The following is a 21,107-nucleotide window of genomic DNA, read 5'->3' on the forward strand; positions in this document are numbered from 1 at the left end:
TTCCTTGAATCTTTGAGGGGGAGGGGGGTATACAGGACCTCTTACGCTGAGTAAGCGGAACCGAGCCTGCTAGCCGCTGTTCGAACAATACGCGCACGAGATTCAGACGAAAAAGGCGCGGTGCGCTCAAAGGGATATGCAAGAATTTGAACAACAGTCGAGTGATACAGGAACAAACGTTGTCGACAAGATCTAAAATAGTACCCCAAATATTTTGTAAAACCTGACTATGAATCCGCCACCGAGGGCGTCTCCGGTGCGGTGGTACGCGAACGGACCTAGGCGTCAACATGTACATATATACATTTTTAAAAATACTCGCATATTACGGTTCAAGGGCGACGGTTGTAGGCTCGTGCGTCAGGGGACGTGCAAATCTTGTGACTGAGGCTCCTCTTCTCGTCTTTCTAGTAGCACGTTTTCCACTGTTATTACCGCCATCTCAACAGCTGGATATTCGCCTGCTTTCAATCATGCCCACGCAGTATATATATATATATATATATATATATATATATATACAGACTTGTGAGAAGATCGATGCAGCGGCATGGGCGTGGCGTCCGCTGACTACACTCGCTCTGTCGTCAGCATCCTTCCGCTAGCAACCTGCGCATGCAACGGTTTCGGCGGGCTTTTCTCTGGCTTCCTAGCTCATCGAAACAGCTCCACGCGACGCGGCCGACCTCAAAGCGTTTCGAAGGGAGCGAAGAGGCGGCTTTTCCGCCCAGAACTCTGCCGACACTTCACGTAGAACCCTCCAGAGAGCAGACGCTGACTGCTGAGCCTGGTCAGCCGCGTAGCGTGCGGTCGCTCGGGTGCGCGCAAATCGGGAAAGGAAACGTGAAGGGAAACACGTCTCGACGATTTCGCAATCCCCTTTCGTGTCTCTCGGCCTCGCGCAGCGTGGAGCCGCGCTCTTCCGTTATAGCGTCAAAAGGGCCCTATTCACATCTACATATCTACATTAATATATATGTAGACATTCACATACACATCCGCTGAGGAAAGAGACAGCTGCAGCCTCTCCGACCAGCAAGGCGCTGAGTGACGTGAGATGGGAACGCATATGCGGATGCGCACAGACAGGAAGGCGAGCAGCAAGCCGAGCAAGAGAAGCGGACGAATGACGGCAGAGGAAGCGGGGGAAACGGAGACGGAAGCAGACAAGAGGCTGAATGAAGCACCGATGGCACGCCGTCAACCCTCCGTCAGCCGGAGGGCGGTCGACTGACACGGGAGAGGCATGAGAGGCGTCTCGCCACGATCCCTCCTGGTCTTCAGACACAACAACGCTCAGCCTCAGGCTGGTGCAGGATGACTAGGGAATACATGTTGGACGCCCGAGTCTCTATGGCTGCCTCTGTCGTCGCGTGCGCGTGGATCTGCGTCCGCTTTGTCTCTCTTCGTTGTCTGTCTTGTCGCGTCCCTCTTCTGGTTTTTCCACGTCGTTTCCGCGGCCCGCATCTTCCCTCTCTCGCGTCTCCGTTCCCTCTCGTGGCTTCGGCTCTTCAGCCGGACTCCGCGCCTTCGCGCCCTCGGCTCTCGCGCAAATCTCCTCCCTCGCGACCGTGTCTCCGTCGGAAGCCCCTCTCGGCGCCCCCGCGGTTCGCGGATAGATCTGCGAGGAGGCGGGCGACGGCGAGGCAGTCTCCGCGGGAAGGGAAAACGCGGACGGCGTCCGATTGGAAAGACGTACTTCTGAGGCTGCATTCGCGCCGTCGAGGACTTCAGAAGGAGACGCGCCGACCGAAGTGCCCGCGTCGGGATCGGGCGCGCTGCGCCGCGAGGCACCCCCGCGCGCCGCGTGAGCAGGAGCAGGCACACATGCAGAAGACGGCAAGGCCGCTGGGCGGCCGGTAGACAGGCACGTGGCCGCGGATGCGTCGGGCGCCGATGATGCGTCTGGCGAGGAAGAAGCGGCAGACACGGCCGAAGATGACGCGGCGGCGACGCAGAGAAACCGCCTGCTTCTTCCTCCCGCAGCTGGCGGCGGAGAGCCCGAGGCGGACGCAGAGACACGCAGAGCTGAGCGAGGCGGCGGGGAGCGGGCCCTGGCTGACCTGTCGGAGAACGGAGAAGACGCCGAGGAAGAAGAGTCCTTCGAAGAAGAGGACGGCGAGGAAATCACCGAGGAAAAGGACGAGCAAGAAGAAAACGGGGAGGAAGGCGAAGACGGCGAAGAGGATGAAGACGGAGACTGGCCAAAGTCCTCTCGTGGCACACACAAGCTCTCCCTAGGCGACCTCCCTCTTTCCAGAGGAGTTCTCGCGTCGCGTCGCTCGCGCATTGTCTCGTCCTGCCCCTCTACCCGACGGCCGCACTGCGTCTCGCGCAGTTTTTCTTCACCTTCTGTCGGCGCCTGATTGTCCGCAGGTTCGCGCTGCCTGCCCGGCTCTTTCTTCGTTCCGCTAGAGCCTTCGCGCCGTCGGCGTTCGCGCCTCAGCGCTCTCTGAAACTCGGCCTCCTCGTCCTTCTGCAGCAGCCCTAGCCAGCAAGCGTCTTTTCTTCGTTTCCGCAGTCTCTCTTCTTCCGTGTCCCGTGGCGGCTGCTGCTCACTCCTCGCCAGTCCGTCGCGCTTGGCGGATCGCCGGCCCTGTCTCTCTCTTCCGGCCTCCAGCGGGCCTTCAACGCCACTCGCGCCGGATGCCGCAGCTGCTTCGGCTTCTGCCTTCATCTGCGTTTCGCCTCGTCCGTCGGCCGCGCAACTCGCAAGCTCGTCGTTTCCTCCGGCGCGGGCTCGTGCGCCTCGTCTTGAACGTTTCTCTCTCTCCTCGCCCCCCCCGCGACCCTCCGATGCACAGTCCTTCTCTTCATCTTCAACGACCGCCCCTGACTCTCTCGCTCCTCGCCCGGCGCCTTGTCCTTCAGCCTTTTCCCCCGCAGGCGCTCCCACGTGAGCGCCTGCTTTCTCCTGTCCCTGCCCTCTGGTCCGCGCTTCGCAGGAGGGGTCCTTGGCGTTTGTTCTCCCCTCTGTTTCCAACGCACCACCGTCGCCCGGGTCTTTACCTGTGTCCGCCTCCGGCGTGCCCGCCGGCGGCGACTCCGTCCGCGCAGTCGCCCTATCAAGCGCCCGCGCTGCGTGAGCATTTAGGCCCTCGTTTTCAACGTGTGGAAACCGTGCTGGTCGCGGCTCCGAGTCCGCCTTCGCTCCTGCCGGTTGTGTAGGGAGTGTCTCATCGCACGACGGAGAAGCCTGGGGCGCTTCAACCCCACCGGCACCTTGCACCGCTGCCGCCGCTCTCCTCGAGTCCGTCTGGCGAGACGCTTCCTTGCCCTTCTCGTCCTGTGGGCTGGTCGCTTCAGGAGCATGCCTTTGGCGGTTGTTGCTTTCGGCCCGCGAACCCCCCTTCCCTCGCTTGGCGCTCGGTACGTCGGCGATCTCTTCGTTTCTTCCGCGCGCATCTGCTGCATCAGCTGCCTGCATCTCCTTCGCAGCCGCGGCGTCGGGCTCTGCGTGCCCATGGAACTTCCCCTCCTCGCTCTCGCCCAAGAGACCGCCTGCCGCGCTGGGATCCTCCTTCGTGCGGTCCCCTTCGTCCCTGCTCGCTTTCTTCCCCCCCACCTCGGGGAGAGTTTTCACCGCGTCCTCCTCTGCCTCCTCCCGCGCGTCTCTCCGTCCCTGCCGCCGTCCGCGGTGCTGCTCGCCTCCGGCTGTTGCCGCGGCGCTTCGCGCGCCGTCGTCCGCGCGGTCGCTTGGCTGCTCTGCGTTCTGGCTGGGCGGGGGACTTTCTTCGGGCTTCTCGCGGGCCTCTGGCGCGCCGTCCTCGCCTCCCTGGGCGTCGCCAGACTTCCTCTCCTCGGCACTCAAGCTCGTCTCCCGGAGCTTCCTCTGCAGCTCGCGAAAGGCCGGGGGCACATCGCGCTCGGTCAGCCCGAGGCCCGCTCGCAGCAGCGTTCGCTTGAAGCTCCGCGAAGCCGCCTTGCCCGGCTTCTCGAGGGCTAGCCGACTCTCGCGCCGCCTCCGCTTGATCTCCTCCAGCGCCACAATCGCCTTCCACGCCGCCAGAGGCGGAGCGTGTCGCAGCAGGGTGCAGACGCTCATTTTGTAGCTGCGCCGGAACCCGAAGCGCGAACAACGGAAGTAGCGACTTATCGACCTGACAGCGAAGTCGCAGAACGCTCAAGCCAAACGCACATCCTGCTCAGAGAGTTACCCTTCCGTGCGCCAGGTGCGGCCGACGTGGCGCCTAGCCACCACGCAGACAAGCCGTGCGTTTGAGAATATGCACATCTTTGACGCTTCTGTGCGCTCAGCCAGCCAGACACTGACGTGGGCCGCTGGAGTGCAGCCCTGGCAAACTCGCTGAAACTCGCGACACCCCCCCCCCCCCCCCGAGAGCCTAGTGAAACTCGAGACGAGGAAACATGCTGGAGGCGGCCAGGCCATGCCTCAAGGAGCGCACGAATAAAGAAAGGCATGGACTCAGGCTGCTGCCAACTGTGAGGTGCTAGCCACCCCAGGTCGTCCGCAAGAAAGCGAAACCGAGAGTCTGCGCATGCGCCAACTGTCTTTCTAGCCACAGAGGCTGCCTGTTCCCGTGCGCTAGCGTTTCCTACGGAGAGAATACACCTGGAAACCAGATGTGCATGTCCATGGCGTTTCAGAGCGAATGAGCTGGGCATATACATGTACTATACATATACCGTGTGTTGGTTTCTGAGTGCCTACCTTCCTTCGACGTCCTTCCACATGCACACCCAGCTCTCAACTCCTTTGTGGAATCCGATGCCAGGAATTTTCACGTTGAACGTCACTTTCCTGCTCAGCTGGACTAGGGCTTCCGCCGTGGAGAGAGACTTCCCTTTCTCCTTCCTGTCTGCGTCGTCCTCGCGGTCAGCGTCCTCCGTCTTCCCCTCAGTCGGCTCGGCGCGGCCGCTCCCGTGGGCATCTCCACAGACCAGCGATGCGGGCGCGGCACCTGGGCGCACGCGCCGCTGAGAGAGCGCCGCCGCCGCCGCCGCACCGGCGTCTGCGCCTGACGCCCCGGAAGCCTTCAGACCTCCGGAGTCGCAGTCTCGGTCTTCCAGCTCCTCTTCTTGCTGCGGCGACGGCTGTGCGCCCTCCTCGAGTGGGAATGTGAGCGCTGCGCCCCTAGACGCCGAGGTCGACGGACACGAAACGACAGATGGCGACGAAAGCGCGGGCGACGAGCACGACGCTGGAGGCGACACAGAGAGACAGGAAGACGACGCAGACGAGGACGGCGGGAAGGAAGAAGGCGGCGAAAAGGAAGGCGAAGAGGACGTGAGAGTTGGCGACGCCAGGAGCGGAGACGACAGCGAGCGCGACAGCGTCGGCGTAGGGCACGTCGAGGACGACGACGAGCCCGACGAGGCACCCTGTAGCAGGCGCCGCTCCTCGTCTTGGTCTTCTTCATTTTCTGCACATGCACAGCAGCGCGCAAGAAACGGAGCGGCTAGAAAAAGCTGGAAAACGGGGAATCGCCAGGTAGATCGGATTGATAAAACGCCGGCGACTCAGAAACACGGCACTGAGAGACTCGCGGCCACGCGCAGGGGAAGCGGGACGACAAACAGACACGCGCAGGAAGCTAGGTAGACGCTGAGAGCGAGCCAGGAGTCATGTATGTTTCATGCGCAACAAATAAGGAGGAATCAGACGCAAAAGGGAGGACAGAGATCGCAAACGACGCACGGCAGACAGACACGTGCAGCTAATACGCGCTGTTGGTGACACGAGAGAAGAGGAGAGATGGAAGAAAGGGCACAACAAAAAGAAATGTGAGCAAACAAATTAAACAAAAACAGACCTGTGAAGAAATCGGAGTCGCTGTGCAGATCGAATCCTGGGGGAATTTTTGTGGTTTCGTCCAGCTCGTTTGGGTCACGAAGAAGCCCCGTTCGCTGAGGACAACTGTTGCTTCGCAGCTTGATTTTTTCCTTTCTTGTTCTCTCGCTGCCGCGTTCCCCCTGCTCCCCAAGCCCCTCTTCGTGCTTCGCCGACTCCAGTGACTCTTTCGCGTCTTCGTTTCCACCGTGCCTGCTCGCCCTGAGGAGGTTCGCGGCTCTACTCTCTTCTCTTTGTCGTCGCTTTCTTCTGCCTCCCCTCCCTGTCTCCTTGTCTGGCTCGGTATCCTCATCCGCCTCGTCTAGCCCTTCGGTGAACGGTTCTCCTGTCTCCTTCGGCGGCTCTTCCTCAGCTCTGGACGGACTTCGTCGCCTGAGCCGCCTGCTCGCCGCGGGCTCGGCCTGAGGTAGCGGCGACGGCGAGGCAAGCGTCAAAGCCTCCCGGCCTTCAGGCGCCGGGAAAGGGCTAGAAGACGAGCCAGAGACGGCAAAGACAGCAGCGCCCGGATACGAGTTGTCGACTTGCGAAGCTTCCACGAGCGACGCATCTGGCTCACGTTCGTTTTTCACCGGGAGAAGTCTGTCGGGCTTACAGGCGGCAGACGCGGAGGGGTCTGACGCGAGAGAAGCCACGGAGGCCCCCGAAGGAGGCACCGAGGAGAGCGAAACGGGAGAGCGTGACGCAGCGTCCACGATGTCTAGCTTCACTGGGCTAGCTGTGTGTAGGCTTCGCTCTTGAGCTCCCGCCTCCACTGCGGCGTCTTCTTCGCGACGCGGCGCCTGAGGCAAGCGCAGCGGCAGCTCGTTGGTCTTGTTCTGGTTTCTGGGCGAGACGCGCACTCCGCGCACCGGTCGCTCTGCCTCTTCGGCCTCTCGCCTCCGCTTCCGCGCCGGCTCTTCCTCCTCGCCCACGCCGCCCGCAAGCGTCTGCGGCGGAGCCTCGTCGTCGCGGCGTGCCTTCTTCGCTGCCGCGTCGGCTGCTCCCGCCTCCGCATCGCCTTCGCGTTGACGCCCCGCGGCGCCTTCGCTGCTTCCGTCTGCGGCAGACGTCTTCTCGTCGTCTCGGCGCGCTCTCGAATCCCTCGCAGTCGCGCTGCGCGCCTCAGATTTCATCCCCGCGCCGCTCGCGTGCGCCTCGCAGGTTAACGGGCGCGAGGCGGAACCGGGGGAGGAACACGACGCCGAGGCAGAGGCGGACGCAGACGCGCCTGAGGCTGCCGATGCGGGCGAGGACGACGAAGGCGACAACGCAGCGGAGGAAGCCGAGTGCGCGGCGGCGGCCTCTTCCGCCTCCAAAATCTCCAGCAGCCCCGGCCGCACATCCTTCTTCCACGCTTGGCGCTGCAGAATCGCTTGGCGCCGAGCACCCTCGAAGCCGAACTGCTTTGCGCTGAAATATCTGTGAAAAGACAGGACGCATATACGAAAACCCATTCATAACGTCACGCCGACGTCCAGGGAGGCGAAGTCCAAACCAAACGTCACTCGCATGCGAGTATATACATATCTGTATATAGGTCCGTATATGCTTATTATGCATCCAGGTGGAGGCTGCATCAGCATATATATATATATATATCTACAAAAATAACTAGCTTATAGAGAGAGAGCTCTGCGTCGTCGTCTGTGTGTCGGCGACGCGACAAATGGTTTTCAGTGCCTTACTTGCACTTTTGTTTTCCGTTTTCCATGGTGCTGCATATCCAGTATTTCGTTGAGCGGCAGAAGGCGACGCCGCGGACTCTCTCGCGCCCCTCATACAAGTCCACAGGGATGTCATCAGCTTTCCTCGGCGCCTCTGCGGAGGCCGCGGCGCCCGACGGCGACGCGGCGCTCTCGCCCCGCATCCTGTTCCTGGCCTCTTCTCGTCGCTGCAGGGGGGACGACACGCGCGTGGAGCCCGCCAGTCGCCGCTCGGCAGCCCCGGAGCCCTCCGTCGCGCTGCCTTGGAGGCACCAGCGCGGCACAAACCGCGATAAGTGCGCGCGCAGCGCAGAGGCGTCGCCAGTCTCCCGCGCGCCCGGCGCCGACGCCGCGAGCGACGGCGCCCGAGACGCCACCGCCCCAGAGGCGGACGGCGACGCGGACGCCTCGCCTGACAGGGGAAGCGAGGGCGACGTGAAGAGCAGCGACGAGGCCGCGTACGCCGGTGGGTCGTAGCGTCTGAGCGCCGGCAGAAGCGACGGCGGACAGAAGGGATCGAAGAAGTAGGGCAGCGGCGCGGGCGACTTCTCCCAGCGACGACGCACCGCCTCCTCCGCGGCCGTCTGAAGCGTGTCGACCCACCGGTCGCTCCTTGGCGCATGCGCGCGCGGCGGCACGCCGGGCAGCTGCCACCGGCTGGCGGCGCCGGAGGGTGAAGAGGCGAGACGCGTGGGGGGCGGAAGCGAGGGAGCGCCAAACGGAGCGCCGCCTCGGGACGCGGTCACCTGTCCAGGCGGCCCTGAGGACGCTGCAGACGAAGAGCAGGTCGCCGCGAGCGTCGAGGAGGCGTTCGTGCGCAGGCGGCGGGAAGCAGGGTCTGAGGCTCGGCCGGGAGGAGACAGCGTCACGTGCGGCGCGTCTGTCGCTAGCACGTGGAACGCGGCTTCGCGCGTTTCCTCCAAGAGAGACGCGTGGTAGGCCCGCATCATGCTCTCGACGCGCGGCGCATCCGTCTTCGCGCGCGGACCGTTCAGCGGGTCGTCCAGCCAGTCTTCCCAGCTCAGCAGCGACGGGCGCGGGAGACGAAGAGAAGGAGAGGCGAGCGAAGAAGAAGACGAAGAAAAAGTCGAACAAGCAAACGGTGAAGGAGACACAGGTGAAGCAGAGTTAGAGACAGGGGCAGGAGAAGCATCCCCAGCGCGAGACACTGAGGAGGCAGCCGACGCAGCGTCGACGGCAGAGAGAGGCTCTGCGGCCGCCGCAGACGCCAGACCAGACGACGAATCACCAGAAGAAGTGGAAGAGGGAAGGCGAGGAGACGGGTGGCGGCTCAGCCAGTCAGAGAGGGCTTTCCCAGGCGTGAAGTCAGTGCAGCGCCTCACGCGCTCGGCGACGGCGGGTCGCACAACCGCGGAGGGCAAGAAGGGACCCCCAGACTTGACGGAGGATGCCAACGCCGCCCCAGAGCCCGGCAAAGAAGCTGGAGACGAGGGAAGAGATGAAGCCGCAGAAGACGAGGCAGAAGGCAAGGGGGCGCCGCAGGACACGGACGCGGCCGTTGAACACGAAGACGAAGTGGAGGAAGCCGATCGGAGGCGCGACGGCAAGTCAGACGCCGCGGGGGAGGAAGGCCGCTGGGGGGTCCGGCGCCGCCCCCGCGCGGGTCTGCCCTCAGCGGCATTCAGGTCCCCTAGAGGCTGCTGCTCGTCTTCGGGTTTCGTCAGGTCGCCCCTCGTCGTCTCTCGTTTGCCTGCACTCTCAGGAAGATGGCGCGCATCGGCGTCGCGGCACATGTCGCCGAAGTTCCGTGCGGCGTCTTCCAGCGTGGGCGGCTGACGCGTGAATGTCACTCTACCTCTGTCCTTCGCTAAGAAGCGCCGCAAGCTCTGGCGGTAGACACGCGGAAATTCGGCCCGCAGGTCCTGAAGGAGATTGAAACCCACTACGACACGACAGAGCAAAGTGAAAAACACAGGCAGGCACGGGCGCTGGAACCCGACGCTTCACGCAAACAGCGCACAGGTGTGGCTCTCTGCGTCTGTGTAATTCGTGCGAAACAATGCAGACGTCTTGAACGTGCGGTTCACAGCTAAGTCTGCGACTCCGTGGCGGTAAGAGTTTCAAGCAGGCAGTGATGCATGCAGGGTTGCATCACGGCTCGAGAGACGAAATCACCCCTTTGCGGATTTCCCAAGCACGCGTTTGGCGACTTTCACACATGTCAGGCGGTCGATACCCCTGGACGCCCCCGCGCTCGCGCCCGCCTCTGTCATGCTCGCAGTTTCTCACCTCCATGAGGAGCGACACATCACTCAGCGCCTCGCGCAGCATCGACAGACGCATGAGTCGCGAGTGCATTCCATGCGTTAGGAGGTCATGCAATTTCGCGGCCTCCCGCGCGACGCAGGCGCGCCTCTGTCCCTCCGCCAGCGCGTCACAGGGAGGCGGCTGCTGGCTCGTCTCGCTCGAGTCCTCACGGCCTTCGCGTCCTCCGCCCCTCTCCACAGGCGACGACGCGCAGGATGCGCGATGCTCCAACGGCGACGGCGAACGCGACAGAAGCAGAGTCGGCTGAGACGAAGGCGAAGACGCACAGGGAGGTAGCGGCGAGCCCTCCTCGGCGCGAGCACTTTTCTGGGCTTCTCGGCTGTCGCTTGACGCGCCCATCGCCTCCGCTATCGGCAGACTGCCAGTCCCACGTGCTGCTGTCGACCTGCAGACCTCCCTGCTCCCGTTTTCCTCTTGTTCTTTCAGGTCTGCCTCGTCTCCGGGTCCTCTCTCCGTCGAGTGTCCTTTTCCCTCAGCATCCGGCATGTCTAACTGTTCGCTGCCGGCTCGCTTCTCGGCTGGGCTCCGGCCGCCTTGCGTGAACTGCTCGCTCCTCTCTCCAGGTCCTCCGCTTTCGCGTATTTCCTCTTTGACTGGGGAGTTCGCAGGGGCTGGAGTGTTGACGCCCTCCTCTTGTGTCCGTGGGCGGAGGTGACTTCCTTGTGGTGCCCCTGGCTCGCTCTCTCCTCTATCCTGAGCCGCCCTTCCTTCGTCCTCTCCCTCTGCCCTGGCGGCGCCTTCATTAGCAGCCTCGGAGGCGTCGCCACCGTCTTTCGAGCCGGTACCTGGTCTTCGTTTCAGTTCGCTCTTCCTCACAGCAGCGTTTAACGACGAGGCGAGCTCCATGCGATAGAGGGCCTCGTCGATCCTCTCCCGGAGGAACTTGATGCTTGCCAAGGCCACGGCGCGATCTGCTTCCGCCTGCCCCGCTCTCAGTCGCTCCAGTCTCTCTCGAAGGTGTGTGTTCGCGTGCGTCTCGCAGCACGACGACGCCCGCAGCTCTACATCGCTTTCCTCCAGTGGAGGAGTGCAGCCATGTTTGGAGGCTGTATGTGGATCCTCTCCCGCTCCTCTGCAGCGCGTGTCCTTCTGCTGCGCAAGCCTGTCCTCCTCCTCGCCGCCGTCGCTCGCCTGTCCCGCGTCACCGGCCTCTTTCGCCTGGGGTGGTCCGGCTGTGCATTCCCGCTCTTCGCCCTTACTATCCTTGTCTGCGTCGGTTGCTGCTTTGTTGTCACTTGCTGTCGTCCGGCGCCTTTTGGGGTCAGGTAATTCCGTCTCCCCGATCTGCACGCCTCCGCGGCGATGGCGCTCATCCCGAGCGCAGCAGTCAGCTGCCCGCAGAAGGCGTACACGCCTGGCCTCGAGCGCCGGCGCTGATGAATCGCCGGCGCCGGCAGAAACTCCAAGCGACGACCCAGCCTCCGTCGCACGCGAAGAACTGGAGCCTTCGTGGAGCCAGGAAGACAGTCTGGGCCGCCGAGCGAACTCACGAGATAGGAGAGTGCGGATCAAAGCGAGCTGGAGCGAGATTTGACTGTGCCGCAGAGCTTCTGAAGGCGACGCCGTCGCTGGGGAGTCCTCTCGCCTTCCGCTGCGTGTGTCGTCGCCGCTGAGGACATGCGCAGAGGTCTCACCCGAGCGGAACGGTCCAAGAGGCCAACCTCCGCCGTTTTCGTCCGCTCTCGGCCTCGCAGACGCAGGCCAAGAGCCCGCGAGGAACACCCCCATCTTCAGGGCATCTTCCAGAGAAAGCGAAGAAGCGGACGCAGCCGAGTCAGGAGACGCAGATGAAGCTGTGCGGAGGGACGAAGCAGGTGGCGAAGCGAGCGGACGTGCAGAAGAACAGGAAGGAGACCCGGGACCGTCTGCGCGGATCTGCGTTAGAGCCGGGGACGAAGGGAGACATTCTTCGCTTCCGATGAAAGGGCACGGGAGACTCAGGAGATCTCTGGGGTCTGCAGGCGCGTGTGCGCCAATGTCGTGATCAACTATAGATTCAGGGCATGGCTCATCAGCAGGGAGTACAATATTAATCGAAGAGCTGGAGCCCCCCGCCTCTTGGACGCTGTGCCGCTCACGCTCCTCCTCCACATCCCGCGCTCCTGCGTCTGTCTGCTCACTCCGCCTCTCTCCCACACCTTGCCCGCTTTCTCTTGGCTCCACGTGGAGCTGGATAGCGTCTTTAGGAGCGAGGTCGGCGCCGCTGTCCCCTCTTCCCTCGGATCCGTTGACGTCGGGACTCGGGTTTGCATCTCTTGCCGAAGCCGTTCCGCGTGCTTCACCTTCGGCCTCTCTGCATGCATCTTGCCCCTCAGGCCTGCGAGGCCCCCGCCCGCACAAAGCGCCTCTCACGTCGCTTGAGGGCGACGCAGCTCGAGGGTCGCCTGTTGAAGCTCTCCCCTCCGCCGCCCAGCCGCCTTCTCCTGCCCTAGGGTTCGATTTCGCCAAAAAGACCGAGGCAGCTCGCATATCTTCGTCACCCCCTCTCGTCATGTTCTCCTCCTTCCACGACACCACGCAGTCCACGTCCCCCCCGTCGCTTGTTTCCTTTCTCGCCAGCGCATCGCAGAGCGACCACAGGGCGACTAGCGGAAGTGTGGAGGACCCCGGGGGCTGGCGCAGCAGGCGTGAGGCGAGAGGAAACTCGCCGAAGGCCTTTCGGCCGCTCTCTCTCTCCAGAGCCTCACGGCGTCTGCATTGAATGATCTGATCCCACTGCGATGGAGGCTCCGACGGCTCGTCAAACGCGCTCACACCGGCCGCTTGGGCTCTGAAGGCCCTTTCGTTCTCTTCTCCGGCCTCACCGCCCTCCCCCTCGTCAGAGCCCAGAGGGAGACGGCTGCTGCGCCTGTCGCGCATCCCTCGCTTTGTCGGGCCGCAGAGCGCCGCAGCAAAGGACGGAGACGTGGAACAAGAGTCCGACGCCGACGGCGCAACGGAGAGCTGCGACGCGCTAGACGGCGAAGACGACGACGAGGGCGACGCGGAGAGGCTTGAAGCCCTCGCTCTCCGCGTGCGGCGCGCCACCGGCTCTTCTACCGCATTTTGTGCGGAGGCCAGCGTGTTGTCTCCCGCGTCGAGGCCAGCGCACGAGTGAGGAGACGCGGTCGATACTCTGGAGGACGCTGCAGCAGCGGCAAGCGAAGACGAAGAAGGAGAGAACGAAAGCGGAATGGCGGCGCCTGCCGGCGACGCCGACCGATCGGCCGCAGCAGAGGGAGAGGACGCAGGAAAGGGAGACGGCAAGCAGGTGAACGAGGGCGACGAGGAACTCTCCGATGTCGGCATGGGAGAGGACCCGGATGAACACAGAGAGACGAGACTGCAAGATGGCGACGAGGACGCTAGCGACGACGAAGGAGAGGAAGCGGATGCGCAGGCGAAACCCTCTTCGGCGGGGAGGGGCTCCCCGCCATCATCCGAGAAGCAGAGCATCACTGAGCCTGCTTTCCGCCCTCGCGTACACACGCTATCGCACGTTTTCGAGGGTGGGAAGGAAGGCGACGTCGCTAGACCATCCTCTCCCGTCCTTCGATCGTCATCTCTATCGTCTGCTTCCACGCAGCCTCGGTCGCGATGCACCTTGACCCTGTCGTTTGCAGCGGGTCCGTCAGCCCAGTTCCCCTCTATTTTTTCCTTCTCTTTCCCTTCTCTCTCTTGCTCTTGGCTGCTCGGCTCCCATGCGGCGCTGTGAACTCCCTGTCGCACAGTGAGGCTCGCTTCGAGAAGACCCTTTTGAACAAGTACGCGAAGAGACGAGGCGCATGGCCTGTCCACGGTCCCGCCCGAGGCAGCGACCTTTCCCGTCCGCGCTTCCCTCTTCTCCCCATTGACGGATTCTGCATCCGGCGCAGGCAATTCGCTTCCGATTTCTGCTCTCCGCAGATCGCCGGAAGAACCGAGCACCGAGACGGAGACCGAGGTCTGGAGTCCGCCCTCAGCAAGCTCGCCCGCACCCTCGCCAGCGCCACGTCCAGATGACTGGAGACGCGACTCTGCACGCACGCAAGCTGCGGAACCGGGATGATGCAAAAAGTGACTCTGCGCTTGGCCTGCCTCCGCGCCTTCCTTTTCTCCGTTTGGGCGCTCCGCTCTGCCTTTCAGGTCCCTCTCCCGAAGAGCCATGGCGGCTGCTTCGCTGTGTGGAAGAGTCGAGAAGAGAGAGTCTCCCTTCTTTCCGCTCAATCCTTGTTGCCCGCTGGCAAGCGGCGGAGTCGCCCTTGCTCGTGCACTGCTGCCTTCGTCCGACATTGCACACAGGCGAGCATTGGGAACGTCCATCGCTGCAAGCTGACGACATGCACAGCGGAGTGAGATTCGCGCCCGGCATCAAAGGCCGAAGTCGAAGGCCACGCGAATTCTAGAGAGACATTCTCCTCTCAGGATCTCTCCCCTCGCCGCGCGCCGCATTGAGGAGGGATAAAAGGGCGGCTCGCCGAAGTAGGGCTCATTCACCTGGAAGAGGCTCGATCCGGAGATAAGAACAAAAGGGCAGATCGGCAGCGAGGCATAGGGGCGAGGACCGACGCCCAGGAAGCAATGCGGCCGTTTACCGTTATCGAAGAAGATGGAGAGACACCCCGGAAGAGCGCCGAACAAAGGGTGTTCGGGGGCGACGTGTTAGCACGAAGAGAGAAAGCAAGCTGACAATGGCACGAGCTCGAGCCCGCTGTCGAATCATAAGCTCTAGGAGCACGAACTCTCGCCTGCAGGAGGTAGGCTTTACTACCAGCTTCTTTCCTGAACACGATTTTTGCTGATTTTGTTCCTTTTCTTCCCTCCCTCAGGGAAAAGTGCATGTTGTAGCTGATGGACGTGTCGATCGAGCGCCTCCAAGCCGTGAAGGACAGGGCAACATGCGGAGAGTTTAGACAGCCGCCGGAGAGCAAGGCGAATGAAGCAGGAGCGCGCTCACCAAAAATAGAAGATGTCGTGTGGTGTTGGCCAGCGAACGATGGAGACGAAGAAAAATACAACTGTTTTGCAACGGAACCCCCCGCCCCTCGTGGCTCTGTGGCGGGGATGTCACACAGCAGTTAATGTATCAATATACGCCGCAGTGCGGACCAGAAAAAAACACAGACATCCCTCTGAAACAAGAGAAACAAAATATAAAAGAGTCAAGGACAAACATCTTTCCATGCCGTCCCTAGAGACCCCTGACCGAGCATGTGTGGCACGTCCTCCTCGTGTGACAAAAACACTTACGCACGTCACGTTGGGCAAAACAGAAAAAGGAAGGACGACGTGCAGCACGATCATTCGCAAGATCCGTCGTTAAAAAAAGTACTTCTCGTAAAAAAAAAGCACTCTCAACTTGAAGCCTTCTTTGTATGCATCGAATGTGGTGAGAAGTAAAAGCGGACGTCGTACATGTACTCTTCTTTTTGAGAAAAGTAAGGGCCGCGTAGGCGGACTGGCTTGCATATGAAGAAACGAGGCTCGTTTAGTTCCAGATAGCAAAGGTAAAAACAAGCATAATGAAAGTCGGAAAGATATATAAGTTCCCGTGTACCTATGAGAAAAAGAAATACCAACACACGGGCAACCGGCGAGTGATTTTCAACCACGAATCTTCAGTAACGCGGAGACGTGTAAGTGCGTCAAACGGACATGGGCGTTAGATATAAGATATGGAAACGGACCAGGAGGAAAACTGACGTCTTTATACGGCCACTAAAAAAAGAAAAATGCGCTAGAATAGCCTAGCAAAAGCATGGACAAAAGCAGAGTGGGCATGAGCATATGTTGGTTCTCGAGTTCTTTACGAGGTGGGTCTGAGAAGAAGGCCGCAAGAGCATGTGGCGGCCCGCTGGTACACCATACGCATAGGAATGCGCAGCGGTACGTGTGACGGTGCATAAGATGAACAAATCTCCGTAGAGGGCCGGTAAACGAATTTCTCGTCCCATAAATATCTCTGCATCATAGCTTTGTGAGAGAGCCGCTTTTGCGGTTGTGTGTCCTAGGCGTCGATGCTTTTTTCCCGAAATACAACCGTCGAGGGTAAAACACGTGCAGCTGCTGTCACGCACGAGGGGGTAGGCGCCGTCGCGCGGTCTGCCGCTACGGACGACTAGATGGCTCGAGTCGCATAACTCTACCAAAAAATAAAGGTCACTTGTGTCTAGTATTCAAAGACGCATATAAGTTCGTTGCCCACAGTTTGAATGACATGCCTAGAGCTTTGTATAGTCTTGCTGAATTATCACACGCGACAGAGGCGTTCGCAAGTGTGCCGAGTGCTCGGGATTACCTACTACTGTAGAATGGGCGATCAAAGGTACATCGCGCTGGCAGGTTCCCAAGATCTCAGTGCGCATACGTCTCAACACTAGGTCTATTCAGCTGTCTCCCATAAAGCTGCCAAATGTCGGCGAACCCTAAAATGAGTCGTTGCCGTCGACCGCAGTATACACTGAAGTTTGACCAGGAAGGGTATGTGTATGTGTGAAAAGTGTGCGCCTTGGGCAGTTTCGCATTCCCCATCCGCCAGTGTAACAACTCGGCCGGCGTCTCGTGTTTATCCACAATACATGCAGCCACACTAAACCGTCAGTGAACCGGTGCGTGTTTGTGCATCCCGAGTGGGCCCGCGGTAAACGTCGGTGGCTTTGGTCGATATGCGCTGAAGCGGGTCGGTGCAAGAATCCAGGAACGCCCGACGCCTTGTTCTGTTCACCCTGTCCTCGACGCCCTGTCCAGTTCTATTGCTTTTTGCGTTGGATGTTGGTATCCGCAAAGAGAGAAAAAAAGAACCTGGAGTATAATAGAAGGGGATAATTTTAACATGACTCTAGGCTGGGGCAGGTGGCATTTGCCTGGGCATGTAGGTTGCCCGCAAGTTTCTTCTTCGACCCGTCGACGCATAAGCGTCGACAACCATGTCTCGTGGACTTCTTCAAGAAGTCTGGTCTCTCACTTCAACGGTGTTTCCTAAGGACTCGACTTCGTGATGCTCCCTGCTAGAGCACAATACAAAGCAGTCTTCGGGCCGCATTTGCTACGACTTTGCGGCCGCCGTGGGGTTCAGTAACGATGAGGCGATTCAGAGAATGCCCTGATATTGGGCCTGTAGTACTCAACAGCTTGCGAGTGTTTTGTGATGTTAACGAAGGGAAGGAGAATGCTTGACCCGAATTCCCTAAAGCATCCAAAGTGTACTAATCATTTTCCTTCTGTGTATGTGGGCTTACCTGACAACAGAAGATATACAAGAGTAGACGATGATATCAGCAACAGAGAACTGAAGAAAAATGAAAGGAAATTTTGAGCGTGCAATTTCGAACTCCTTACGAAGCCTGCTATCCATTTTTTCTGAGGGCGTGGCGTAAGACTCAGAGCGCTATCTTCATCGACGAGGGCAGCGGGTGTCAGCGCAGAATGCTCGTCATAAACTGGGACTAGGGAATTCAGACTCCGAAGAATGGGAAATAGTTTGTTCTTGACAAACTTCGCTTTGGCGCGATCTTCACTAAGCCTCTCTGTCTCGCCACATTGGCAATCGGCTTTCCATAGTGAATGCAAGACAGAGAAACCATATTCGACAATAGACTGTATTTTGACTTTGTCTGCCGGGGAGACGCCCATTAAGTTAGTCTTTTCTGCAATGTACCGCAGGACTGTTCCCGCTCCAGCCATCTCGCAAAACCCGTCTGAGTAGTACGGTAAATTGTCTGGTAATTTTGCTCGCATAAACTCGTTCCTAAACCGCTCAGATGTTATGGAGCGCCCGACGTGAAACTCCATATAAGGAATTGCTTGATCATTAAGAATTAGCCGAATTGCATCAGCAGATCCCCTGTCAGTCAGATTATCGCCCCGTTGGCATGGGAGGCTGGTGTGAAAAATTGCTTGCCTGCATTTCAGATAAACTAGAATGTCCTTCTTGAGTGACCCATGAGGGCCTACAGCGACACCCGTGTAGAATCTTCCAACAAGCCGGCAGACTCGATGATGCAACTCAACGTCAGGTTGGACGTCGTCAGGAGGAACTGGGGAAGTCACACGCCGCGGCTCCGCCGTCTGCTTTGAGCCAAGAGCGCCAAGCTGTCGCTGGCAGACGGAAGCAAGCGCCCGCAGGGCGTCCGCTTTGATTCGAACTCCCAAAAACAGAGGGTACATGGATGTGAATCCAAGAAGCCAACGAAGACCGAGGTGCTGGACTTTGGGCACGACCGAGCGCCGCGTGCACTGTGCAGTGACCATGAGTGTCAGTCGACGACGGGCGCGCCAGCTGTTCGCCATTTGGTTGAGCAGCACCAATCCAATGAAACTGCAACACCGATAAACACTTTAGATGTAACGCCTTTGGTGCACGACTAGCTGCTTGCTTCCTCCGGGCAGGCGTGTTCAGGAGGACCGTGTGTTTGATTTGGGAAATTCGTGGAGTGTACCTCCACTTGCGTTGGACACATGGCTGAGTGGTGGGAACACAGGAAAGTAGAGGACTGCAACGGCGCTGTTTTCGTGTGGGTCTGGGCAGCCAGAGTGCCTGCGTGTTTAAGAAACTAATACCAGGGAACCGCCGTTGCCCGTGCTACGTAGTCGAAAGCGGCGGGGGTCGGGGTCCATTGTAAACGAACTACCATGCGGCTGAACCGCCCGTGCTTGAGTGTTTACATGTCACTTAACATAGGGAGAAATATTCGATAAGTTCTGTGAGTTGGGGATAAAATAGTTTGCTTCATTCGAGGGGCGCCGGGCATATGCTCGAGTAGATCAATACTAGTAGCCTACCGGTCACATTCGCGATACACATGAGTCGCAGGGGACCACTTGACCATGCAGCGACTGGCCACAACAAGGACAAAGCTCTGCTGCATTTAGCTGTCAAAAAAACTGCACCGAAACCAGGAACAATGATATTTCTCGCTGCCTGAGCTCAGCGCTATTCTGAAGCCGTCGAAGACGACTCAAATACACAACGCCACGAGGCTAGATGCGGGATCGTTGAAAATAATATCCGACGTTTCCCGAAGAGTGTGAAGGAATAAAAGGCACACACTTGTGCCGTGCCAAAATACCGTCCGCACAGCTGCACCGATCCCGATTCGGTCACAGACGCTTGATATCCTTCTCGCGATACTTGGCCTTCTCCGCGGGTACCTGCGAAAGCCATGCATTATCGGCAGCGCAAAAAAGGTACGGATCTGCTACACTTGCGTCGCGCACCAACCGATTTTCAGGTGCAGCAGCGGCAGCCCGTGAACTCTTACCTTTTCGGATCTTCCCGTACGACGACCAGATCCACAGGCACGCCAAGTGCAGCGATCTCTGAAGCAATGACGCTGATGTCCTGAAAGTTCGACAAATGAGCCGGCACCGGAACATGTATGTGGACGTGTGTTATCGGCAGCAGCACGCACTAGCGGCTTCGTATTAGGCAGTGCTCGCTTTTTCCAAGGTGAAGTCGCGGAGATGCCAGGAAAGCGATACTGCTCCTGCGAGGTAGAGCGTTAATCCCGCATACGTTTCACTGACGCATCCTACCTGTAGCATGATCTTGTCCGGCCGCAGCTGCAGTGTTCGAAATAGTTCAGAAGTGTGACGAGAGCCAAGCCGACCGCAGAGCCCGGGAGAAGAGAGCTCGGAACGAATTAGGTGTTGAAGCTGAGAAACTTGCACTTCGTCCGCCTGAATCGACCGTCAAAAAAAAAGCCAGTCGCTTTCAGAAGGGACCGACCAAGCACATTTGCACGGGGATGCAGTCCTCTGCACACGCACGCAGTCCCCAGTTTAAGCTTAGTGAGAATTCGCGCCTCTGGAAATTCGGGGCACATCGACCAGGGCGGCAACTGGATTGAACTGGAGCCCGCCCTGCCTGGCTTACCGCTATCACATCCGCCACGTTACCAAGGAAGCGTTGCCACGTCAATTCAAGCCTGTATCCAACTGAGAGCTTCCTCAGCAGGAAAATAAGTAGTATAGAGAAGAGGACGATCGCCAACGCCTGAAGAGCGCACGCACCCATTCTGACAACGAATCCACTGCTGTCGATAGAAATATCGTTGGTCCAGCATCTGCTGACGCATCGCCCGATAGGTACAGTAACTGTTCTCGATTCCGCTGAGATAGTGGCCCCATCGGACCCGTGTATCCTCGAAAACCGCCTTCTGCGAGCAATAGTTGGGAGACTGCATTGAGTAATTCGGTCCCTCAGAATCAAAACTGCCTGACCTGCTCCACGAAACTGGTGCACTTAGACGAAGGCCCTGTTATATCCGGCTCGGCCTCTCCAAGGACAACGCCGACGAGGCGAATAGGCCATTGCCACCGAGTCCAGTTGCTGCTAGTGTGCGTCCTTGCGGGTAGTTGATTCTGTATCCTCATGGTTATGCCCACTAACGCGGTCCAGTTTCCGGCGCCTTCATGACACCACGTCGTAGGATGTCACGCTTCTCAGCCTGAACAGTATATCGCTCGGAAGCGTCAGCACCGATGCCATTCCGAGGCACCAAGAGACGGGGGTGACAAATGCAGAGAGCCTCGTCGAGAGGTCGCAGATCCTGAAAAGACTGCCGTACCGTAGGCTTGGCGTAAAAACTTAATCTAGAAGAGACGCGCACAGCAAATTGTAGAGCAGCGTAAAATGCTACTACAACTAACTCAAAAGGCGGTGCCGATTGAGCTGATTGAGGCAGTTGTGTTGCTGAGCCGGTGACTGCGTTATAGCTTTATCGCTATGGCTGCAATGCAAACAGCCCACTCATGCGTTCAGGGATGCGGCTGGCTAGGGAGAAAAAAAAAAGAAACGGAGCTCATCCTCCACAGCAGGCTGTCTGCGTTTGCGACAAGCTGGAGGAGGAGAGTTCATGGAATTTGGAATTTGAGGGGGAAGAATTGACTGTGGCGAAGAGGCTCCTGGTCATCCCATCCGTGATAGCTGCATCTAGCGTCAACGGCATGCCAGCGGCGAGTCACCCGTCTGCTGTTCTCAGCATGGAGACATCTCATCGCTGCTAGTCCGACGGGCAAGGCACGCCGCGATGCTGCGCTCCCAAGACCTCGTCACAGGTGCACCAGTAGTCTGCGTCGCTCGTACCCAGACGAAAAGATCGGAAATTTATCCGTAATCGCAACGACATATTTTTTGAGCAAAGTGCGACGTCCCCGTATCGTCTCTTCGTCGCCCTGCGTTTGCCCACAGGTGCTGAGTGTCGGGCGCGTGATTTCCGTAAAGCGGCTTTGGTCACGTAGGACCGTCCGTCCGTCCCCGGGGTCGCAGAGGGCGTGCGATACGTTTTCCATGGGTGACCGAATCATTCAAAAATTGCCTGAGTTGCTTCCTCATCCAACCTTCCTCGCTTCAACGTAACCGTACG

At 59.4% G+C, this 21,107-nt stretch overlaps 3 protein-coding genes across 3 annotated transcripts; all 3 read right to left on the reverse strand.

Annotated features, from left to right (window-relative positions):
* Nucleotides 1-1,351: 1,351 nt before the first annotated feature.
* BESB_068020 (uncharacterized protein) lies at nt 1,352-14,064 on the reverse strand (the record flags this gene model as incomplete). The annotated part of the gene is made up of 5 exons (XM_029365195.1): nt 1,352-4,100; nt 4,673-5,384; nt 5,775-7,210; nt 7,477-9,377; nt 9,745-14,064. 5 exons carry the CDS (start codon nt 14,062-14,064, stop codon nt 1,352-1,354), a joined length of 11,118 nt encoding a protein of 3,705 aa, XP_029218778.1.
* Nucleotides 14,065-16,812: 2,748 nt separating this feature from the next.
* On the reverse strand, nt 16,813-18,030 carry BESB_068030 (uncharacterized protein; the record flags this gene model as incomplete). Its single annotated transcript, XM_029365196.1, has 2 exons — nt 16,813-16,927; nt 17,009-18,030. The coding sequence occupies 2 exons, from the start codon at nt 18,028-18,030 to the stop codon at nt 16,813-16,815; spliced, it is 1,137 nt and encodes a 378-aa protein (XP_029218779.1).
* Nucleotides 18,031-18,840: 810 nt separating this feature from the next.
* BESB_068040 (uncharacterized protein) lies at nt 18,841-20,115 on the reverse strand (the record flags this gene model as incomplete). The annotated part of the gene is made up of 4 exons (XM_029365197.1): nt 18,841-18,891; nt 19,276-19,419; nt 19,616-19,735; nt 19,963-20,115. The coding sequence occupies 4 exons, from the start codon at nt 20,113-20,115 to the stop codon at nt 18,841-18,843; spliced, it is 468 nt and encodes a 155-aa protein (XP_029218780.1).
* Between the last annotated feature and the right edge of the window lie 992 nt (nt 20,116-21,107).

Source organism: Besnoitia besnoiti, chromosome VI (assembly GCF_002563875.1).
Source record: "Besnoitia besnoiti strain Bb-Ger1 chromosome VI, whole genome shotgun sequence".
Classification (NCBI taxonomy): Eukaryota; Apicomplexa; class Conoidasida; order Eucoccidiorida; family Sarcocystidae; genus Besnoitia; species Besnoitia besnoiti.